Source organism: Trachinotus anak, unplaced genomic scaffold (assembly GCF_046630095.1).
Source record: "Trachinotus anak isolate AG129_WGS33_773 ecotype Australia unplaced genomic scaffold, CSIRO_AGI_Tana_v1 ptg000024l, whole genome shotgun sequence".
Taxonomy (NCBI): Eukaryota; Metazoa; Chordata; class Actinopteri; order Carangiformes; family Carangidae; genus Trachinotus; species Trachinotus anak.
The window spans coordinates 9,745,767-9,771,564 of NW_027273875.1; the positions used below are offsets into that span (position 1 = coordinate 9,745,767).

Sequence of the window (25,798 nt, forward strand, 5' to 3'; positions counted from 1 at the left end):
GATATGCATGTCCAATATTAGTTTGATGAATGTGTTTGTGGAATGTCACAACAGTACATGCATACTGTACGTGTGTGGTCAAAAACAGAAAGAGAGCAACGCATGCATAATGGGATCAGCTCCTACTTACCAACGGGGCGAGCTGGTGACACAACAATGGTGTGGGTGAGATTAACACACGACACAGAGAGAAGGAGGGCAGAGGAGTAGAGTAGAGGGACAGAAAAAGAAAAGAATGAAAATCAGAAATGAATGAGATGGAGTTGGGTTTCCATCCATGAAGTTTAAGGAGGAGGAGGGTAATGCTCGAGTCACCAAAGGAGGTGAGTTCATGGGCCTCAAGGAAATGGCACCTTGGCAACAATATGGAGAAGGGAAACCGATGCCAAAACCCACGGAACAGATTTATCAGTAGTAACACTTAATTTATGTGATAATACATAACACATTCACACAGATCTAGTTGTAGAGCAAGTATCTAATATTTGGCCGACTGTCATATATTACCTGTCTTGTCTGAACATTTCACAAACAGATAACAAACAGCACTAACATCTAAAGTGATCCATTCAATTAAGGTCTATTTTTTCCTTCATCATTGGTCATCTCTTTGGAAACTTTCTGAAATATTTACAGCAGGCTTTGTATTAGTGATATGTGTTGTCTGTGTTCACACATATTTTACCTAAGCACAATCACAACTCTGGTTTAACATAATCGCTCAAAATATGCCTTGACTCTGACACAAATCTTAAAATACACCATGGAGCTTTTCAAGATATGAGACAACTCATGCATGAATAATGAGAGCAAGAATAAAAATTTCATCACAATAAAGAAGGAAACAGTTAATGTCATGAGATCTATGATGCACAGTATGTATGATGATGTATGAAATATTTATCCAGGTGTTAAGAATGCGTTACCGGTTGCTTTCAACTCAAGTGTCACTTAGGCTGTATGCAATGTTTTATATGACAGATATAATGAAAACATAAAGACCAGAAAGCATAGAGGAACATTTTTTTATTTATTTTTACAATATCAACCTTTGCTATGAAGTTGCTTCCTCTAATCAATATTGTGTAAATATGGAGTGAGTGGGCTGGAGGGAGAATAAGACCCCCAGGAGAGGTCATAACAGTTAAAGCTGGTTAGATTGTTCATATCTGGGGCCTAGCTGGAGATCTGGAGCAATCAACTACATCAGCCCCTTATATATGAAAGAAAAGCTAAGGCCAGGCCCAGCCTTTCAGCAGGGGGGCAATAACACTCGTAAAGTGGGCAATAAAAGACTGATTGTCCTGCGGCCTGCTTTGGGAGATACAAAAAAAAAAAAATATTAGAGATGGGTTATGAGCTTTACCACAAGTGAGTCCACAAGCAGTTACCCACCTCTGATAGTCAGGTAGGCAGAGGCCTCCACTTTACCCACACGGTTCTCTGCCAGACATGTGAAGGTTCCCTGATCACTGACTGATGCTTTTTTAATCTTCAGCAGGAAGTCCTCTTTTTCATATCTGATGTCATACCTGGCAACAGAGAGGAAGAGTGACATCAAGTCAAATGACATCTCAGAGTGGTTTCATAAAACTGGAAGATCAAAAACAATTATCGGTGGATTAAAAATCACATTTACTTCATGTTTTTTTTATTTATTTCAATCAAGGAAATGCAATCAACAAACACTGAAACTGAATCAAAGCTGTATAAACTTGTGTGATGTTTTTTTTTTTTCTGTGCTTTTATAAAGGTTGTGTCATTTTTGAACGAAGACAGACTTTCTAAGGCAATTAAGACTCTCTGCTGCACACACTGTGCTATGGAGGCAGAAAAAGGGGAGCAATTATGCTGAGATGAAGGCATGGCAAAATGAAAGGTGCTTTCAGCTGGAACCCTGACTGTTCCACTATTTCAATATTTATAAAGATGAGCCACCCACTGTGGTATGGGCTGTGCACTATGCTATGCTATATGCATGTGTGTGTGAGTCTGTGTTTGTGTGTGTATGGGAGAAAGCAAGCAAAAAAAAAAAAAAAAAAAGGGGAGACAGAGACAGAGGGAGAGATAGACAAACACTCTGAGAGTAAGGGAGTGGCACAGTCTGACAAACTGAGTTTGATGAATGAGCCAAGCAGTAAGAAATGACTTATTCATAGAGATGCTCCATGCATCCGTGTGTATCCACCAGTGCAGCATACTGTAATGCAGCAGTGGTGCAGTTAGAGTGAGAGAAACATCTCAGCTACCAGAGTTTAGATAAGTGCCTCAGAGGGGGTACAGACAGAATGAGTATAGGAGGAGCAAGGAGTCGGGCTCTCCCTCTCTGGGGTCCCTTTTGGTATGAGAGATCCTGTGAAATTGTCTAGCCAGCCATACTGATTCAGAGATGGGAGACAAGTCAGGCAGAGAAATGGCACAAGGGGTGAGAAAAAGTCACATTTGAAATAGATGTTCCAAAGGGTGTGGGCAGAATATCGACGGGGGTTGCGGGGTCTGTCCGGAGCCTGGTGAGGACTCCATTCACAGCACATCTCTGACCCAGATACAGACTTCCCAGGAGGCCGACGGGTTTAGGAAAAGAATGAAAGAAGTGGAAGGAGGGAAGTGAGGCGAGGCAGGTCTGAAAGTAGGACATGTTTCTGGAGTCAAGGGGTACTGAGGTAGAGGGCACAACACAGGTACGCAGACGGACAGACAGACGGGCGGCTATTATAATCTAAAATCTAAAAATCAAAACATAATCTAAAATGTTGACACATCTGAGAAGGTGCCATACTACCTCCTTAAAGCAGTAATGGCTTGCCACAGGTGTTAGCTAAACTTGTAGCACAAGTAAAATAAATGTGTCTCTTTTTTTAAAGGGGTGATATTTTTGAGTTTTTCTTTTCACAGCTGAAGTCTGATGTGAGAGAGATGACTCACCAGGTTTTGATCATCACAGGTTTTCTATCTAAGTCTTATCTGTTTAGTTGACACACTCAGTGTACTTGGTTTTGCTTGATAACAATTAAAATCATTTCCAAGAACATCTATGTATAAGTGGTCTTACAGTACAAATTTCCATCAGTCCAGAGCTACAAATAAACTGGTTAAATGACTGGCAAGATGACTGCTATTACAGCATTGATAACTGTGCAAGTCTGATTTAATATGAAATCAAGTTTTACATCTTGACCAGGTTTCTCACAATGAGACCAGGCCTACCCAAGTTTATCTAGGTTATTTTAAACATTTACACACATCAATCCACAGGCATAGATCATTTCTCATGATGCGTGTAAAAATCTACCCGAGAAACAGTCTATAAATTCTGAAAGAGTGCTTGTTTATGATTTGTGATTATATTATTTGTTACATGAATCTGAATCATTGCTGAATATTACAGTGGCCCTGAGAGCTAAACGCACTGCAACTTAGAAAACACATGCAAATAGACAAAACACAAGACAATTCAGAAAACATTTGACAACGAATGCACAGCAAATACTCACAACACAACGGAAGTGTTTCCAGGTGACACAGAGCAGTGATGAGCCTGGCTGGGACACACTTGCATGGGTGTATTATAATAAATGTATTCAAATACACTTGTTGTTCAATGCTTTTAACTTCAAAAGTCACGAAGCATGGAACAAGTGTGTCCCAGCCAGGTTCATCACTTTTTGTGTCTCCTGTTGTGTTGCGAGTATTTGCAGTGCACATATTGTCAAACTGATGAAGATGTTTTCTGTCTTTGCTTGTGTTGTGTCTATTTGCGTGTGTTTTTTTGTTGTTTTTTTTTTTAATTGCAGTGTGTTCAGCTGTCAGGTCCACTGTAGAACATAGTTGTAAAAGCATCAAAAATGTCTGGGATTATGAGTTAATATAAATTATGCACTGAGGATTAACAGTGTGATATGTTTGTCATTTAATCTTCAGATTTCAAACATCAGAAAGAAGAACTGTTTAGACCCTAAGAATGAATTAAAAGGTTTTCATGGATGGCCAGACTGCATACTGAGACATACTGTATTTAAAAATACACCATGCTGAGCAGAGACTGTAAAAACCCACATGGCAGGCTGATAATGACCTAAAACTAAGTGTTCTAATGGGATTTGAAAGCAATTATCATATGTCTATGGTACACACAGCACTGTAAACTGGCTTCAGAAATGACCACAGAACTGAAGCATCACCTTTCTAACTAACTGGACATTATAAACATTATACAGTTACTAATCCCAGTAGGGCTTATGTATTGGAGTGCCTTATATTATATGCTCCTGCTGTGTGGATCCTTTAGTGCCTTAGTGCTTCACTAGCTCTCCCTCACCATTTATCCGTTATCACTTTTACTGTATTAATATGCACACATGGACACAAGCGCACACACAGACATAGGCACTGCACACATTCACACACATTCCTCACCTGCCGCGGGGGATATCCACGTCCTCTTTCTTCCAGCGCAGTGTAGGCGGGGGGTCACCGTGGACCTGACACCTGAACTCCACACTCTCATCAACTAAGACCACCTGGTTCACAGGCCGCTGCACAAACACTGGTCTTTCTGGATGTGGGCAGTATACACAACACGGGTGCTAAATATACTTTCGACAGAGTGGTTAATGCTGTATGTGTTAGTGGGCAGTAAATACCAAAGTAAAAAAAAAAAGTCATGCACTATTAGTTTTTGACATAGGCAAAGAGTGAACGTCAGATCTCTTACCAAACACTGAGAGCTGAGCTTTTTCACTCTCTCTCTCCCCGACCATGTTGGCCGCCACACACACATAAATCCCTGCATCACTCTTCTTGGTATTCGAGATGGTCAGCTTTCCTCCACGTACCTGACCAGATATGCGTGCAATTAGCATCAACCAGTTCAATATAAAAGCCTTTACATTGTAAAAGTGAATCACTATGAATGTGATTGAGAGCAAGGGTCGTGTCAAAGGTGGTGGAGTGGTCCCTAGGAGAGTAACCTACCGTGATCCTGTCATCTTTGAGGTCAAGACGAGCCTTATCTTTCCTCCAGAAGGTGGTGGGTTCAGGATGCCCACGTGGAGGCTGACACTCAAGACTGGCACTCTCCCCGACGGCCACCACCGTGTGCTGTGGGTTCTGTCTGAAGTCATCGCGTAACACTAAGAGACAAAAAAAACAAGGTGGGGAGCAGGGGCTGTTACTCTGACTGTAACAATTTTCTCATTCAGTCGAATTAGTTTGAATTTTCTTTTGAGTCCAGCTGCTTCATTATGTGAACCAGAAAGTTGCTCCACAACTGAGCTGTCATGGGCAAACTGACCTCTACCACTATTGTCTAATATAAGAGTCTAAAAGATCATTCCTGAGGTAGACTGCCTCACAGGACCCTCAGCAATCTATCCGTCTTTAATAATACAGTTTTCCCCCTGAGGGCATAGGTACAGACTCTTCTTTGATCTCAGTAGATAAACCTTAAGAATGTGTAAAGCCAGGAAGGATTAAAAGGACAAGGTGCAGGGGAAAGACACCTAGAAGATGAGCAAGAAACATAAAAGCAAAGTAAAACTGTAGAAGCAACACGAATAGGGAGGTCTAAGTGAAAGATCCTGCATTAAAAATTCAAGCAACACTAAATCTGTAAAGCCTGACTAGAGGCTTCCTTAAGGCTACATCCAACAAACATCAAAAAGAAGAACTGTTTAAAACCTAATAATGAAATTCAATGGACAAAACAAATAACCATAACCTACTGATACTACACATCACTCCAAAACCCATGGGAGCTATCTGACAGACATTAAATCACCAATGCTTGTAGTTTTTTTTGTGTATGTTTTATGTTGTGGTTTTATGAGTGCATGATTGAACAGGATCATCCTCTGGGGAGTATGAACAGGCTCCACGTTAAAAGTATTTGTTTGTTATACAGGGGAATTCAAAGGGGTCACCAAATCAATAAAATTCATTGTCTGAGTGACTTGAACAGAAAATTCTGCATGAGTATTATACAGGCAATACGATATAAGAGAGATATCATAGATTCTGTATGATGATCACAATATAAATGTTTGCTTATAATAAAAATTGATGTTATGGTTATAAATTACACTGGTTATTTCCATTTGGGGCAGTGAGGAAAAGTTGCTTATAATGGCATAAAACATTCCATTACAAAGGTAAGATTGGGACCAAAGACTATTTAAGCCTGAGGCATCACTGTCTTTCCTTCAAAACTGATAAAATGCTGTGGTCTACTCTACAGCATCAGAGGCTGCAGTGTGGCCTCTGTGACTTCTGCAAATACATGGGTGATAAGATAAAGTGTTGTGAATTGTGAAAATACACCAGTTTGGCCGAGACGGAAACCTTGGATAACAATGACAGTTTGATGAAGCGCCCGTGCTTTGTTGCAGATACAGACCTTGGTCTCTGGACAAGAGGTTGCACCTGCAAGTTCAAACTGAGAGAAAGCAGCAGTGACCAGTGATATTGACTGAATCAAACAATCCTTTATGAAACTTTATTAAATAAAAAGGGGAGATTTGCAAGTTCTTATGAAGCATTATGGGTACAATGGTTTCAAAATGTCTCATTAACAGCAGCAACTTTCACACATCTCTTAGAGGATAATACTGTTGGTTTTGAAAATGAATGAATACTGTAGCGACAAGAGGGGCAACAACTATATGATACTGAAAAAAAACCAAAAACAAAATCATGACAGCTGCTTGAAATATGGTGGGTGAAATATGCCGCAATTGCTTATTTTCATATTGAACATAGTTCATTAGAATTTCATTTATAAGCAGGTTTGTTTCTCTGTATTCTTCCACGGTTGGACCAACACTTTAATTTCTCCATGGTAGGGCTGTCTGTGCTTGAGTTTGCGTGTTCAAAGAAGCAAGAACATCAAGATTTTTCAAGCAATTCAAGTAAAAGCTATACTCATGCATTTTGAGCAGATGTATGAGCTAGCTGCTGCTAAGTTAAAAGGTTACATCTTCAAAACTTCCTAATTCTGTCACAACTGTTATCCCAAATATCAATTCAAAAGCAACTCTGCTTTAAGCAGCCACAGGAATGATTGTACTCTTAGCCATCACTGGAATTATGGATAAAAATAGAGATCGTGATTTGGATCCTGCAATGAGTTGTGTCTCCTTTGCATTAATAGCGTATGACATGCTGTTTTTGTGAAAAGCCTTACTCTAGGCTAGTTTTAAATAATAAAGTGCATTGTGTGACAGTCATGACAGTGAAAATAAAAGAAAGCTCAAAGAATCAAAATTAAGACTTTTTTTCTACTTGTGAATAAAAATCAGCTGTTAAGTGTCACTTCTGATCTCATGTGTTATGAATGACTAATTAATGAAAAACCGGAGCTAATTACAATTCTTTAATTATAATTCACACTATGTTAAAATCTAGGTCCTTTTCTTTTTTTTCAGTTATCCCATTTACGTTTACCAACTAATAATTAAAATGTGTAATGTAAATCAAATGGCATGCTGCAATATTGAAACTAAATGATGGTTTTAAAACTCATAGCACATAAAAGTGAAATAAATTGGCTTGGTGTTCAGTTTGCTTTTCATTCTCATTACAGCCATAAGCTGTTCTGCTGATATACTGTAGCATGAATTCTAAGTCCCAGAGGACACCTAGTGAAAAAGAAAATCAGTAAGGAGCCAAAGGCCCTTTGGCCCGGCTGTCAATCACATCCAGTCTGCGCTGGAGTAAATGAGTCTCAGTTGCAGAGACTACTTTGGCAAAGACATATGGCTGGCTGGCTGTCACATGGCACTATACACTTAGTGACCCATCCCAGTGAAGCCAACACTCCGCTCATCCAGTCACACAACTACCTTCCTCCTCCTGTGTTGTCACATTAAAGATTCTCCTATAACAGCAAAGCTCGTCTCAAGAGACTGTGAAGCCCAGACACACGCAGGGAAATCAGGCCTGGGTAATTCAAGACATGACGTGAAAGCCCAATTAAAGAAAAGTAAAGAGGAGAAAAATACTGTGTTTTAATGGTGCTAATGGTAAAACTGAATAGTGGCGTTTATGTACAGAGACTGTGGCAGTAATGGCTGTCTAAAAACATAAAAAATATATATATATATAGACTATATGTTGTCTGCTACAGGTTCTCATTAGAGTGATCAGGATCTCAACCATTTGCTATTATATCTACATCATTTAAAAGTCACTGCTGTCATATGTTTTACTTACTTTCAATTTCAATTTCTGGGATATTTCCAATTTGCTCACCGCCCAAAAATTAAATGTAGGTCGATATTTTTTTTTTTATGATTTATGGTGTACATAATAAATTGTGTCTTATTGAATGGGAAGTGAATAACTTATTACTGTATATACAATCTCCTGGTAATAGGCTACTGCAAATTTAAAAGGCTAAGGGGAGGGGGCACAAATACATTCATACGGTTGGTACTGTAGCTGTGATTTATTCAATCCCAACAGTATATGACAGCTATCCCACCTCCCCCCGAACTCTAGTGTGGGGTGTCCCCCACCCTTTCCTGTTCTCACTGAGGCCTTTGCTGGTTTCTTTATGTGATGTTTATGAGGGAATGTGAGACATGGGGTGGGGGTGATGTTGTTCTAATCTACCGGTCTCAAATGTGGAGCCCCTGTGGAGGCAGCACCCATGTGTAGTCTGCTGTCATGTGGTAATTATATCAGATGGCAGTGCCGCCACCACTGCCTAATGTTGTCTGATTGAGTACTGCTCAATTATTCAAACAAGCCATTCAGGGGACTCACTCATTCACCAGTTTCATTTATCAAATCAGAAGGAGAATGATTTGTAAGTGGGCTTCATTTCATGACACAATGGGTGGTAAAAATATGTGACAAGGTGGAAGTATCTGAATACAAATAACTATTCAGGGACTCGTTATAAGATTACCAGGAGAAGGGGTAGTTGTTGTAAATTTTGATATATTCCATCTTAGCATCCTGATTTCTTGAGACCCTCTTCAGCCACAGCAGCAACATATGACTGAGTCTCATCTCACAATTGCACCACAATATCACATCCTTGAAGATCCCACTTGAGGTCTCGATGCATGTTGCTCATCGTACTAGCTGAATATCACCTCCCTTTGGTTTAGAGCAGCTTGTTTGCTCCTATACAGTCAGTGATGTTTATCAGTCGTCGCGTTCATTATCTTCTGTAGTACAGTTAATGTCTTGTGTGTCCATTAGGCTTGCAAACATTTACTCCAGTGTCTGTCTTCAAGCATACAAGTCAGTGTTAAGTTTCAGAACAGAGCAGCATGAAGTTACAATGATTTGTGTTATGTTGTGTTGAGGTTAGCTGAGGGATGGTCGTGTGGGTTTGCCAGTCAGTTGTCCTGGGGTTTTAGTACAGATATTGATCATGACAGAACCTCTACCTCTAGAACTAATGACTACTTCGAGGTAACATAGCATACTACTGAACTAACAGTATGCTAATATGCTAAATGTATTAGCTTAATGCTAGGATATTAACATCAATTGTTAACCTATGGGTATGCTTTCTTGCCAAAGATAGTGGCATTAGTGTTCTGCTCAAGCTACTGCTCAGAATAATAACTTCCACCTGAATTTGACAAAGTGCAGCTCAAACTAATAAGTCTCACTAGGTAGTGCTGATGCTAGTATGACACGCTCTAAAATGGCTTTAATTGTTTGCTAAGAGCCAAAGTTGTTTCCCTATTATTCCTTGTCACTGTCTGGTGACCCCCCGTGGCAAAGGTAGGCTGCATTTTTATGGTGCAAGATTCTGCCGTATTACACCCATCGAAAGAGATACCTGTCATCTACAATGTCTATGTTCCTGACCAAAGCTAGTGGCATGGCTGTCGAACAAAAGGGTGGCAATCTCTGTCTGTCTGTTGGTTGGCTGACCAACAGACAGACCTCGTGTTGGTTGACAAACTACAGAAGAAGGCAGTGGTGATAGATGTAGCAATCCCAAGCGACAGAAACATCAAGAAGAAGAAATACAAGAACCTTGAGAAATACCGGAGGGCTGAAAGAAAAGATGTGGAGTGTAAAGACAACAGTGGTACCAGTGGTAATTGGAGCACTGGGGGCTGTGACCCCTACACCCAGAGAATGGCTCCAGTAGATTCCAGGTACAATGTCTGAGGTTTCTGTCCAGAAGAGTGCAGTTCTAGCAACAGCTAAGATACTGCGCAGAACCCCCAAACACCGATCCCCTGACTTGTCGTCTAGTGCTTCCGGTAGATCCCAGTTTTCACTTATTCTATGGAATATCTCTACATATATGATGGACTGGCACAAAAATAGGTGTAGACGTTCATGGTTACCTTTGGGGATGGCTTTGGTGAGTACCTGATTTTTCCTCTAGTGCCACACAGAAGCTGAGAAGCATAGTGTAAGCAAAATGCTAAATTAGACAAGAAGTCATTTAGCCATTGTACCCATGTATGTTCATGCATCTGTAAAAAGAATGAGGAGAGACAGCAAGATGCTAAATCTGATGCAAATAATGAGTTGCATTTTCCAATCATTGTTGATCTATTAATTTAGCACTAATTGAGTCGGTACAGGGCATTAATCAATTGAAAAAGACATTAATTAACTTCATAATACAAAATGATAAATAAATAAGGTGTGACAGACAGATGGTGACGGGCAACAAAATTACAACCAATTAACTCATGCAGCATTTTGTTTATTTTGTAGAGATCTGCTTGTTTGCTTGTAGATGTTTGTTGTGGTGTTGTGTATGACCGTGCAAGCTGGCTGGTGGACCAGCAGGGGAATATAATGTATAACCTCACACCCTACAGCCCCACCCAAAAGTAGGGGTGGCACTGCAGAAGCAAAAAGAAACAGAATTGTTTATGAGTAGAGCAGAAAGATGAACACACTAACACCTTGCCAGTTGTTGGGTGTAACAGATGGCTGTATCTCCATTCGGGAATCACAGATGCAATGATGAAGTGATGTGCTGCATGTCGACAAAGCTTGCCAAACTTCAGGTTTAGATAGCAATCAGATGGTCTTTTTTATAGAAATCGTTAAAATAGCAACTATTTTTCTATGTATATATCGTGTCTGAGTCTAATGTCAGAAACTGTGATGTTAGGATGTTGTGAAGGTTTATACAGTTAGTGATCCAGTGTCAAAAAATGCATTACAACAGCTTCTGTAAGTGATTTCTTATGACAGTGGTCTGCTAAATTGTGGTTTGGAGTTTGCTGAAGATCCTTTTTGAACACACTAGCCTGTAGGGTGTGTCACTTTCTCGACGGCAGTCAGAGATGTCCCATATCTGTCACATGCATAAAACGCACACTGACGCATACACACAAACACAGACGCACACACATGCATAAATAAACAAAACAAACAAAAAAGAAAACAGCTGTCCTGTTCTTATATCACAAACTTTGCTGATGACCACAACATTATCATCCCTGTCCAACAGAAGGAAACAGAAACTGAGGCAGAAAGAGCCGACACACAATCAGGGGGAGGGGAAACCCAGAGTGGGGAGGGCTATTTGCATTGGGGATTTTTTTTTTTTGAATAAATAAACAACTTAACATGTCTCTGCCCTAAAAAAGTCATCAGCAATCAGTCAGGACTACAATCTGCAGGGAGATGAGGAGCGTTTACACGATGTCCCCTGAGGCCACAAGCGCAGCACGGACATATATTACCTATTATAATTCTGCCTTTCCAACAGAAGGACACAACATGAGTTCATTTAAGGCCCGCTTTCACAGACAGATTATGGTACCAGGCACATGGACAACATTTCAAGTGTTGGAATCTATTTAGGATATCATCTCCAGACAACACACTTATGGAGAAAGGACACAAAATGAAAATCAGTATTGGTTTGGAATGAGGAATAAATTGAATCCTTACAGTAATCTAAGTCTCATTATAATGAATTGGTTGCATGAGTAACTGACCACTGTTTGAGTGTGTGGGTAAAAGTTTCCCTTTTCTGCACATTTTTATCAGCAATTGGTCCAACATGAGGACCAAATATGACCCAAGTTCATTTCCATTTTTGAAACTCGACATAAAATCTAATCTCAAAGGCAGCGTGAGATCAGAAGGTCCACAGTAACCGAAGTCAGCAGTCTCCAAATTTATAAGCAGGCCGCTAGAAAACCTAGCACCGCTTTGCTTTGCTTTTTTGGCATCATTAGTGTCAAGTCCAATTAGCGTCAATATGAAGGTTAGAAATAGATGCACGGTGAAATGTGAGCACGCCTGTGGCAACAGAAAATTTAGCAGAGTTTTAGATGCAATTTAGTTTCTATAAACTGAGGGGAGAGTATACAGCTACAGCTACAGTAACAAACATAATTTAAGAGTGAATCCAATCTTTCCTGCTGTTTGCTCTAGAATTATTCTAACATGGACATGGGTACAGCTTTTTATTTTCCTTTTTGTGCAAATTCGTACCAGGCTAACCCGCAAGGCCCATTTTACCCATATCATTACCCGTAACCTCTTCTCTCCACGAAATATTTGAATGTGAATTCACACTTTGGGGTAGACTAATATTTGTTATGCATTCTTTGGCCTTTTGAGTTAGAAGGCAGTCAACCACCATGAAGGGTTAACAATAAAAACACTCCACCATTGTCATGTTTAATTAACCTCCATTCCCTTGTCATGTAATGTAAATTGAAGTTGTGGATGGTATAGGAGGAGGGAATTTCCCCTCCCCCTCTTCCCCCACATCTCCACTCCCTCATCTCTCACTTGCCATGCCTCTAGTTACTGTAACAGCATTCCCTCGGACCATTTCCACATCTATAATTAATTACTCCTGTCTCCATGCATTTCTTCACGAGAACACATTCCTTTATCTCTCAGACTAGTCTACATAAATATGCTTCTGCCTGCTCCTCAGTCTATCTCATCTATTTACACCTGTAAATCTGGACACAAATTTGTGCATGTCATTATGCAAACATTTGTACGTGACCTTAGTTCATGATTGTGCTCTGGCTCTTACTGGAGGAATATGAGGAGTAAGGAGGAAAAACAATGGAAGACAGCAAAATATAGAAAAATACTTTTTTTTCTCAAAGACCATGGATATCATAGACCCTTACAGCAATATTGTGGAGATGTACACCATGAGCTGGAAAATGAGTCAGGGATCAGAATCCTGCCTTTTATCCGCCTTGTTTCACTAAAGCAGCGGTCACCCAGGGAGAGAGAGCTTTCTAACATGCACTCATCTTCTCCAACTGAAATTATGCACACTGCTGTGTTTCACAGTCATCATCAACGTCATCATCACAATATTGAACTGGGTAAAAAAAGCTAAATGTATTCTTTCACAATCTGTAATGCAAGCTGTAATCTGTTTTTCTACTCTTTTCCTACAATTCTATCAACCACTTTTGCTTCAGTGCTATGGGAATCTTTGCTGTATGTACACTAAAGCAGGCTATATTATATTTCCCCATTACTTGTGGATTCTTGTGGAATCTAATGGAGGAAAGTGATGTTAGAGAAAGCAAAGATTGCCTGCGATAGTCTGTGCATCTGCAGCATCCAGCATGATCAAACACATCTCATGATGGCCACCAGAGATAGCGGTACTAAGCTGTGTTTACCACAACATCCTGGTTATATCTTTCTTTGCATGGGTACATACAGATGGGCCACAATATGCGCATGTTTTGATAGTATATAGATATGTATGAATGCATTTGAATAAACGCCTGGAGCTATGAAGCAGAGCACTGCTCCCCACCACCACTGTTGGCATTCGGCACAAAAGAAAACTAATTAATATGGTAATGTCATGCTATCACATTAACTGATAATATATGGCATGCTTTGTTGCTTTGATTACGCTGATTTGACCTTTGATCTCTAAATGAGTGAATGAACTGAAATGATCAAATATGAGTGTAGTACACAAGGTTCATGTGACCTGGAGGTGACGCCATACATAACCACACACATAGCCTCCAACAGCACCTTCACCTATCAACTATTAGCAGGACTGACATAAACTCATATCAAGGAGGGTGGCTTGAAACCTAACCAATGTTGGTATTCAGGGCTTAAAAATGTGTCTGTTCAAATGCTTGTAAATTCATTACCATGTTGTGGTTGTATGGAAAATGTATATATGAAAAATATGGAAACTATGAAGAACAAACACATGTATATATATTTTCTATCGCCGTATCAGTACAATTACACATGTTCACCTCAGCTAAATGTCTGGAGGAGCTGCAACTGACATGGTAAATTAATGCCACAGAAAAATAACATTAAATACCATATTTCTATACAGTAAATAGTTCAAAACCAAGTAAAATAACAGGTTACATTAAATAAAAGGGCACACATTTTTGAATTTATGCTAAAAAATGCTCTGTGGTAGCGGCTGATTTTGAGGACAAAAAGGATGGACGCCGGCAGTGTCTGAAACGATACACATTGTTTCAATAAAACATCATAAAGCAAGCTGTAATCAGCCAACATGTGCTCAGCTTCTATGTTTAAGATTTTAAGATTTTGCAGTTTTGACTGGGCCAGCAGCAGAAGCTGAGTATGGATCATACTGTTTATCCTGCTGTAATATTATTTTCACACGTTACAGATTTAGCTATATCAAATGTACAACATCTGTCACTAATTTATTAGAAACATTAATATGCACGCACACGTATCCAGGGCAACCCCCCTCTACTGAAAATATTTTGTCACACACATGCTTACATTTGTTTACTGTATTAGCTGCCAGAAATTTAGATCAAGAATATGGACTGAGCCCCTGTCACTCCTGGTCAACATACACACTGATTCAAAAATATTCACTATGCTGCTGCTGACACTACTCTGACATTTAAAAGCCATTAAATCACCTTCCACCAGGCTGGGGATCCAGGTATATCTCTCTGTAACCCTGAGCTCCTCCCATCTCTAACCCCACCCCCCAACTCCAATGCTCCACTGAGCAGCTTAGACGATTATTCACCCCAAATCTCTGTTAATCACATCCATGCACAACCCCTGGTAAGCCCAGGGCCACCCAGCACAGATCCTGTACATGCTGTATGTAGTGACTGGAAGGGAGCAGCTGTTGGTGGCTGTTGCTGACCTGCTGCTCTCCAACACCTTCCCAGGGTGTCTTTTTTTCCCCTTCCATCACATAAAGCATCTCAGCAGATTAAAAAGCACCATCCATCAGAAGAAAGCCTGTGGTGCCACTTCAGAAAATGGCATTAATTTTTTATATAAGACATTTCCATAGAGAGATGAGTATGGAAACTCAGTCTAATCTTGCGGTGATCGCCCATCATGGGGTGATCAGTCTCCACTGAGAGAGCACGTAGTTCCCTGTGTGAACACGCACATGCATATTCATGCACCTGCTGGAGAAGGTACACACTGACACACACAGAGGGAGGTACTGTACGTGTGCAAACACAATCACACATAACATCTCTTTCCCTCCCACACACATAGATAAGATAAAACTGCTCAATCCATCAACATGTTTATGCTGCAGAGATTCATCTCTCAAGTTACTCATCTCTCTCCTTATCCTCTGTCAGTCCTCCTCTCTTTACTTTTTTCAACCATGCCCACATTTATAGTACATTTTGTGAAACAATGGAGGCTTCTTCAAACTCTTCAAACAGTTCTGCTCATCCACATACCTCAGAACTAGTCCCCACTATCATTCTCCTCCATAACAATCTGTCCCGTCTATCTGTATCTCCCCATCCCTCTCTCCCCAAAGACAAAAATGCATGCATTGCTTTTCAAAATCAGTCCATAGCCAAGGTCCAATAAAAAGTCCAGGAACAGACAAGGAATTCAAATGTAGCTGTTCATTATTTGAGCAGTGTGTGTGTCGTGCACTGGTTGACAAAATAACTGTAAATACTGACATGGCTAATCTCAGCACAGCTGTTAGTATTAGGTCCTTTAATCCTGGTCCAGATCGGTGATGTGCTCACACTGGCTTGGGGACAGATGAGCAACAGCCACCAGGCTGCCAAGTGGGCTAAAGGCATCAGACTGGCCTGACGCTCCCTTTCAGACATGATAAGCTGTGAATCTGTGGGTCCTGGAGTGCAGCCCCGAACAGCACAGTCTTTGTGTTGCATCATGCAGCCCTTTGACTGAATATGACTGACACTGCTGCAGTCTCACAGCACAACAAATCTCTGAAATGTATTTTATACTTTTTCTCTTTTATCACAAAAATAGAGGTGGCTGTGAAAAATGCCATGCACTAGGCACAGGATACTGGGTTTTTTTTTCAGACATTGCTGTACAAAATTTGCTCTACTTCAGAACAATAGTTAATGGAGACACTGCTTTTCTTTTACAGAATGTTCTAAAATTTCCAACTTAAATTTGAAAATTATTGCACTGTCAAGTTGTTTGAACATCCAACAGTCAGTTCACCTGTGTCTAAATATGCCTGAAAAAAAAAACCTACAAACAAAACTGAGCTTTTGCTATTGCAAGAGCAAATACTATTATGATTTATAAGCTGATTATCTTTCTCTCTTTATATTATAGATATTAAAAAATCCATTTAGGACTGACAGCTACATGTGACATGTATCAGTGCAGTCAGCTCAGATGTTCTCCATATACAGAAGGATCAGACCCATTTGATTTTCTAGTCCCATGTCATTTTATCAAAATCAAATTGTATTTGTCGATGCTTTCGTAAGCTGTCAATCAGAGCTGTAACTGACATGCTATCACTCATCACAGAGAGCTCCCCCTGATGAAGTACAGTCCACAACACAGATGGTTCTCTCTCCTGCAGGCAGTGTAATAAGCCTTTAAATCACAGTAAAAATGACTGCTGTGAGAGGCTGACTCTGCAGTATGAAGTGCTGCACTTCTCTGTCGGTGACATACTGGAGCCAGTCTGCACTGACTTTACTGTCTGATCTGCATACAACACCATGTGCCAAACCGAATTGTCTGAGGTCAGATGAACGAGAGAGAGGAAAAGACAAGACAACATCTGTGTCACGTATCAGGAAGCAGTAGGAAGAAAGGTCAGAAGTGTAAGACATGCAATAAATGACTGACAGATGCAAGCATGGGCATGGATGCCAAACCATATTCTCTAGGTACAAGGCGTAAGGAAACTGACAATCCTGTCTTAATCTTCTGGATAAGGAAAATCAACCAACACCCCCACAGCACACAAACAGACAGTGCAAACAAAATATACCCAGTTGGCTTCCACAGCCTGGCTCCCTTCAATTCACCCCTGAAATTCATAGATTATTCATCACACTCAAACTATGAAACTGAAAAATGGCATCAAACTGTGGACATGTAGTTCTACTGAAATTTAAATATAATTCAACATTTCTGAAAGGGTGACACTGAATAACCCAATGCTGAGTTTATACAAATTACTTGGTATGTACAAGTGTCAAAATGCCTAAATGATTTAGAGCATTTATTTCACTGACGTTTAAAAAGCATGAAGTTCTAGAAAGGCCAAAACAGATGAACAGGTTTTCCTTTCAGTGCTAATTATCAAATCTTCTAATCTTTTCAAAGCACCCATGCTTTGAAAGCATACTGAAAGGGATCAGACTGTGATTAATTATTATTTTTTCAAACTCTCATTACGATGTCATTCTGAGCTGGTTGGTGGAGTTTTCCAATGAGAAGTACAAAACTGAGAGGGCAAAAGTTGTGAAAAGAACAAAAAAAGAGAGAGAAATGAAGAACGGGTCAATTAATAAAAGCTAACTTTTTACAGTTAATAAAGCTGCATTACGCCTGTGCTGTGTACAAAGACTGCACTTACGATTGTTAAGTTGCTCCAATTACTGGCTGGCGGAGGCATTCGAGAAAAGCACCATTAACCCCGGCATCCGAAGAAACAGAAAACAGCCGGGTGTTTTCTCTCAGGAAATGTAATTGATGAGACACCGTGGATCAACACACCCACTGGAGCATCCAGTCCCACGGCAAATTATTGCTTGGCTTACAGTATGTGTGGAGTCCTGGATGTTTCCTTCATAATATTTGGTTCCTGAATATAGCATAATATACTGTCATAGTATACTCTGAATTAGAGATGTTGAATAAACAGAGTTTATTGGCAGAGTTAATGCCAAAAAACTGATAACTCAAAATAAAATGTTATTTTTTTGTTTAGTTTTTTTGTTGTTTTTTTTTTGTGCAAGAATTATGGAATTGTACTTGTAAGAGTAATAATTATCATTTTTGGAGTGAAGATTAACATGTGTCAATATATGTGCATTTCAGACTTTCACTTTTCCTGGCAGCAGTGAATGTGAGTAAACACAGCTGCATTCAAAGCATGCTCAGTAGATAGACTAATCCACATAGCAGCAGAGGAATCATCCTTCAGGCTGAGTCTCAGTCCTGAGCCCACACACATCACTACTGTTCCTTTCCAAATTCTCTGAATCCAAGGCTGCACGTAAATAAGCCATTTCTGTTTTAAAGTATTTGTGTATATTGAAGTTTATGTCAGAATGTAATCCATACGGTGAAATGATGTGTGAAAAGTTTACTTTGCTAAAAAGAAAAAGACTACTAGGGCAGCACAAACACTAAGTGGCGAACACCACACAGGTCACCAAGAAGCTCCTGGGCTCGAATTGAGTTTGCATGTTCTCCCTGTATCTGTGACGGTCTCCTCTGGGTACTCTGGTTACCTCCTGCAGCCCAAAGGCATGCAGGACAGGTGACTTGGAAAATCGAAATTGACTGTAGGTGCGAATGTGTTTGTCAGTCCATATGTGTGTCATCCCAGAGAATCCATCAATCCATTTACTCTGGGCAGAATAAGCAGTTTAGAGATATTTTAACAAATAAAAATCAGACATGATACCATGTCATTTTTTTGTTAGGTGTCCCCTGGTAGTATCATTTATTGCATTACTGGACAACATATAGCTTTAGGGATGGCATTGTCAGTTTGCATGTCTTTTGGTCCACCACTTTGTTCCTGACTGAAATATCTCAACATATATTGAATGGATATCCATCCATCATCTATACAGCTTATCCGAACAAGGTCGCGGGGGGGCTGGAGCCAATCCCAGCTGACATTGGGCAAGGGTGGGGTACACTTGACAGTACGCCAGTTTATCACAGTTCTGACATATAGAGACAAACAACCATTCACACTCATATTCACACCCTAAGGGCAATTTAGAGTCACCAATTAACCTAATGTGCATGTTTTTGGACATTGGGAGGAAGTTGGAGTACCCGGAGGGAACCCACACAGAAACAGGGAGAACATGCAAACTCCACACAGAGAGGCCCCAGGCTCAGGGGGTTTGAACCCAGAACCTTCTTGTGAGGCAACAGCACTAACCACAGCACCACAGTGCCGCCATGAATGGATATCCATGAAATGTTATATAGATGTCCAAATTCCCCACAACATGACATTTGATTTTGCTAATCCCATCAATTTTCATAGAGCACAACTATGAGGTTAAGACTTTTTTTTTCACTCTTTTTTCTTTTTGTGAAATGTTTTGCCAACCATTGCATGGACTGCCATCAAATTTCATAGAATTCACTCATGGTCATGAGTAATTCATGGTCCTTGGAAGATGAATCACTGAGCTCGACTCATATTAACCGCATGTCAATTATTGTAACCATGACGACGACTGTCCACTTACCTCGAGGAAGCACTTATTTTAACCCAAACAATATTTTCTGAAGCCTAACCAACTGCATGTTTAGTACTGTAACCATGACAATAAAGTTACAGCACCCCTATCCTGTGGTTCGTATTGGAGGATTTGGTACAAGCCACCGCCAGTATATGGTCATTTAGGCTGGAGGACTTGTAGCATGCAAACACACTAAACTAAGATTGTGAATACAGAACACCTGCTAAACATCATTATATTGATTTTAGCATGTTAGCATGCTGACATTAACATTTAGCTCAAAGCACCACTGTTCCCAAAAGCAGCTTCATCCTTGTTAAATATGTTCATTTTGATGACAGCCAAAGACCAAAGCTCGCCAATTTTAATGATACAGACAAAAAGCAGCTTTAATTGACCAAATTAATTACAATGTCATCTTTAGTGCCTCAATACTGGACTAAGAACAACAGTTTACCAACAGTAAATCATGGTTCAAATAGTTAGATAGTGGCTGTCAAGTCTTTTGCAAGTGTTGTATGGTTTGGTTCAGTTAAGCTAATTTTTCTTGTACCTTGGAGAAAGTTTAGTTAGACTGTATAAGAGTGAAAAATAAATGCCAGACTACGAAGTAGTCAATATATTGTACATTGTGTCAATCACAATGAATGTTCGCACTATGAAATTCCATTGTTTCACAGGTGTTCGTCATAAAGTTGGTATTTTTACTGGTGATGGAACAACATTGCTGACAGCTGCTGACACATAAACACCGCATGCTTTAATTGATAGAGTATGAATGTGGGTGAAAGTGAAATTGAGGAAATTTTATAAGTAAGTGTCTATTCATGGATATGCTGTGGTGCAGCCAGATAGAATACTGTGGAACTGAAAGGTCTCCAATATCTGGAATCACATCTCTGCCCCCACTGGCTTAATGGACTGAATCCTATGGGAGCCTTCATTCCTGTGTCACTCCGCTGCACCACTTCTGGCACAAAAAAATTTAAAAAATATTACAGTCGAAGGTGAGTGGACTCCACATTCCCTTTCAAAAGTCTATGATTTATCCTGTAAGTGCAAGAATCTTCTCTCAGAGCATGCTTAAGAGCTTGAGGAATCTCATCCACCTCGTCAGCCATTTGGCGTAGGTATTAAACTACCCCCCCCTCCACTTATGATCTCTGTGCATGGGAGATAGGGGCAAAACATAATCAGCTCAGATAACCAGGCTGTCACAGAGGTGTAGGCTTCCGTATCTATCATTTCTGAGTTACATTTAAAAAAGGCACACTTTTTTCACGACGTATTTTTCACTTAGCTCATTTGTCTTCAGCCTATGGAGGCTGTCACAATTATTGCCAAGCAAACAGGATTTCTTTGTTTCCTTATCATTTAATTGATCAGCAGAACGATCTGTAATAATGAATTGTTTCTGAGCAAATTCATAAATTACAGAGCGCAGCATGAAGTAACAACTTCATTAGCTGGGGCTTGAGGTTTTATCAGGATAAACGTTCATTATAGTGTTAGCTTGCATTCACATTTCAATCTGCAAACCAATCAAAATGAGAGCAATATTTCATAAAAATTAACACATTTCATTGTAAGCCATTTGAGCCGGATATGTATTCCACCTTAGACAGTGTGTACTCTTACTTCTTCATTTGAGGGGTATGTATGAATTAGTAATAGGCCCAGTGATCCCCTTGCTTCTAAATAGGTTTGGAAAGAATATATAATTATGTATGAGGGAAGATGGGGGTTGTGAGAGAAAGCTCTACAGAATAAAGAAAAAAAAAAACAATGCAAGATTGCAAGATGTTAAGGGGAATTCAATGTAGAGAGAGGGGTGTTTATTCTGGATGGGTGGCTGTATAGTTCCAACCTTGGTGGGTGTGCTGTTGAGAGCTGCATGGCTGAGTTGAGCTGCAGTGCAACTTGCTGTGGCTCACTCTTGAAACCCTCACCCACAGAGAGTTCCCCAACTGTCACATGCCACTGAACCACAGTAAACAACACACACACACATACAGACACACATGCACAGCAGAGCCATTTTCATTAACAGAACCACTGGCACACTCAGCCCAGCTGGTCTCTGAGTCGACACTGGAACTGCACATCTGGTGTCAATGCTCTGTTAGAGGGAGGCCATCTGGTTGGATGGAAAGAGGTGGAGACAGGAATAGAGACGGGGAGTCAAAAGAGATTGGGGAGACAACGAAAATAGGACTGCCATTGATACTGTACCATTCAAAAATATGCACATAAAAAAAATAGATGTTTGTGGGATGTGCTGTATCCTCTGCGTGCATTAGTCCTCTTCTGAGTAAGAGGATTAGATGTCAATGTCAGGTTTGCTCTCTGAGCATTTGGAGCTAATGGCAATGAACAGATAGCATGTTTAATGGTTCCAAGTCCAACAGCAAAACACGTATCTTCTCAACATGAATAATGCTCCCCCTGCACTGTCCCTTGGCTTCCACTGTGAAGTTAATATTACATAACATTAATAATTCTAACATGTTTCCATGTGACGTTGCATTACATTTAAACTTCCCTGTTCTTCTTGCTGTAATGTATTATGTTATTCAGTGTTGCAGTGCCTACCAGTCTGTTTGCATTAGAACACTGGCTGTTGAAGGCATGCCCATATAGGAGCTATGCAACGCTCCAATTAACTCTGTTGAGCTGCATCACTGGAAACTATATACGCAGAGCTGCACAGTGGTTGATTGTACATGGCATTCGATCTAAAGTAGCAAACACGAAGCCAATGTGTAGATACCATAAAAAGCCATGACAACATCAGTTTAGTCACCTACTGATGCAATGGCACATGCCTAGAATAAGGCCAAGAGAGAAGACAGGTGCAATGATAGAAAACCACTTCTACCCTCCTGATTACATTATTAATGAATCATAATGTGCTCTTTTTAATTTGTACTGACCACTGTTTGACCCCAACATTGATAGAGTCGAGTGTTGCACATTTAGGTCCCACATTTGTGTCAATATGGCGCAAAAGGTCAGAAAATGACCACAAAAACACTTGGACACACCCGCAGTAATGCACTCATACTGTAAGTTAAAGCCCATGTACATTTACACATGTCTGCAAACACACCCACACACAGACAGACACACACACACGCAAGTGCCTCCTGCTGCCAGTGGCCGACTGAATCATGCTCTTATTAAACCTTGATCGGAATTCAAGCTAGGGCATTATCCACTTACAGTTATTAATGCTGCAGCTCTCTAGGGAGGACAGAGCAGGCAGCAAGGAGGGATACATACCACACAAGTGGATGCTGGCATAAAATCTCTATGACTGTAGGTAGGACTGTTTACATTACATGCATGGATGATCAATGACGAGAAGATTGCTGCTCCTGAATTGGACAAATTCACATCCACTGTAAAAACACATACAAAAAGCGCCACGCAAAAAGTAATCCGTTAACAGACACATTATTATCAAACCAATCACGAAAGCAGTGAATACTCAGATATGATAACCCTGCACTAGATGCTTGATGAGACATAACAAAATTGCTCCTAAAATCCTAGCCTCGAGGGAGACAAAGAAATAGAGATTCTCATTTTACTTTTCCAATAAACCTCAGCGTCTGTTAATTAGAAATCCAAAGACATTCCATCTTTTGGCAAAGTTAATTAAAATGTGCACCCTTAACCACTAGTATGAAGAGGAATGTAGAAAGAAACATGAGAGTACGAGAAGACGGAATGAGAAGGAAAAGGAAGGGGAATTAATGGACAGTTCACGTTGCATGTGCATTAATGGCAGACAGGAAGGCAATTAGAGGAAGTTAAGTGGTTGGCTGATTGAAGGTCTGTAAGTTCTGAGAAAGAAGGAGGGGAGGTTTTTTAAAAAAGAGAGAGTTTTATTCAACATTTATATATTATGCCCATGTTACCAAACTCGGATGAATTTGCACTGCTGCCAGACATATGAGCTAAGAGCTGTGCCTGCAAAACAGAACAAAATATAAGGAAATATAGGGAAAATACTGGTAGCCAAACTTGGTCAATACATTCAGTCAGTAGCCTTAAACTTTATTCTCTCCTGGTTCCACCTCCACATATTTGTCTATTGGCCTATTTCCTTCATCTTGTGTGATAGTTAACTGAACTTTTTTACAACTGTTTGTTGGTCAAAACAAAGATGTCAACTTGGGGCTCTGGAAAATAAAAATGGACATGATTTTTACTATTTTTGGACATTTTATACATCAAACAATTAATCTTTTAATTGAAAAAATGATTAACATATTCATCAATGAAAATAATAATTTATTGCAACCCAATCTGACACCACTGGACACAGCAAAGTCACCTTGTAAACTAAATTCTACTCCAGCAGTGGCTGATAGAGGAGATTTAAAGGCACACACACAGACTAAATTGGAGTCCCTGCTATAGTTCTTACTGTAAATGTTTTTTTGTTTTTTTTTCTTCCATTTACACTTTCAGATGATTTGCTTCTCTTTGTAGTTTTGCTTTAGATTTGTGGCTTTAATTAAACAGTTCATTGCCTCTAACTTGTCCTGTTGTTTGTGAGAGGGTCTGTTTACAGCAAAGGGCAAAGACGAAGGACTGTAAGCCAAATTAAATTGTTGCCACCTACACAGATGGCTTTTAATTAGATAGGACCAAAGCGTGTGCTTTTGTTGTGTTCAGGGGAAAAATAAATTTCAAGAATGTCGTCATTGTTACCACAATTGTAACATGGCTGGGTATGTCAGTCGTCAGCCAGTGGATGGGGACAAAATGATCTCCTTCTACGTGTATGAGCTATTGTTTCCTCCTCTCATGTACACACACATGCTGTATATAAATAAACATGTTTTGTTTATTTATAGGAGGCATTGCACATTAATCTGCCATGACTTTGTCAGCTAAGACATCTGATTTGCAGCCATAGTTTGCAGGAAAATGTGCTTCCCTCCAGTGCTACTAACTTTAAGCTTTTAGCAGTTTGTCATCCGTCCTAATCCTTAATAGTCCGTCCAAGAGTTACAGCACCTGTATGTACATCCGCCAAGCCACATGAATTTTCCTCCCAGGGATGGTATGATACCAGCAAGGTCTGACTTCCTGGACAACACAGTGATACAGTACAAGGGGAGTGGTGGCTGTTGAACGCGAGCCAGACCAGCTAGACAGGGGGAGGGGAGTGCATGCAGGGAAAGGGAAGCGACAACTGTGGCTGAATCTGGCTTTGATGAGGAGGCATGAGAAGAGGGAAGGCTCAGTCTTCGAGGGAAGCAGGTGTGTGAGGAGGTGATAAGAACGCTGTGGCAGGCACTACACACAAGCACACACACACACACACACACACACACACACACACACACACACACACACATAAATGCAAACAAATAAACATACTCCAGCAAATACTACTTACTGAAACTGTTCATTCAAGTTCAACACTAAATTTAAATGGCATCCCTTCAAATAACTGAGCTTTCACTGGTGCAGTCCCTAACTCTTTCTGTTTGCTTGCATCACAGACAGACAGAGAATTACAGTGTAAGAAAAGAAAAACCTAAGAGCAGAACAAAGATGATGAGAAAGGGAAAAAATGAGGAAGCGGCTGATTTAAAAAGCTAATATTGTGGTGAATACTTATTTTCTGAGGGGGAGAGGATGCGTGTTACACTGTGTGTTCACTGTAAGTGTTTCTGTTGCACAAATATACCACACACATATACATTAATGTGCGAGAGTTAAAGCTTCCCTGGGGAGTGCTTTGTGGCAATGTGTGGTGTGGAACAGAGAAAAGTAATTTATGGATAAGATATTTGTTTGGCTGGCTTATTTCAGAATCCATTAAGATTAATTAAGTGTTGCTAAATGTGGTGCTATAGAGTTCAGATTTTGCAGATGCATTCTAATCATTAGCACAGTTTTTTCAGCGCACTTAACAGCTGCTATTAGCCTGAATGAAGCCAGACCAGAGTGTTCTAATGGCTGGAGAACAGCGCGTATGCCGACTGGGCTGGTGGATGGTGAATTAGTAACTGAGAAACGTCTACTGCAGCGTTAATGTATAAACCATGGCGTGTGAATGTAAATCTAAACCCCACATATATCAGCATGGTACGCACCTGTCCATG

At 40.2% G+C, this 25,798-nt stretch overlaps 1 protein-coding gene across 2 annotated transcripts in view; it reads right to left on the reverse strand.

Annotated features, from left to right (window-relative positions):
* The window catches only part of LOC139607890 (roundabout homolog 2-like), an 81,538-nt gene that overhangs the window by 32,777 nt on the left and 22,963 nt on the right, over positions 1 to 25,798 (reverse strand). Inside the window, exons 3-7 of one of the 2 annotated variants that reach the window (XM_071461204.1) lie at positions 4,975 to 5,132; positions 4,715 to 4,835; positions 4,417 to 4,555; positions 1,396 to 1,532; positions 131 to 142 (exon numbers count right to left, since the gene is read on the reverse strand). In XM_071461204.1, coding sequence (XP_071317305.1) covers positions 131 to 142; positions 1,396 to 1,532; positions 4,417 to 4,555; positions 4,715 to 4,835; positions 4,975 to 5,132 — 567 coding nt within the window. The remainder of the gene's footprint in view (positions 1 to 130; positions 143 to 1,395; positions 1,533 to 4,416; positions 4,556 to 4,714; positions 4,836 to 4,974; positions 5,133 to 25,798) is intronic. The other variant, XM_071461205.1, reaches the window with a different exon arrangement.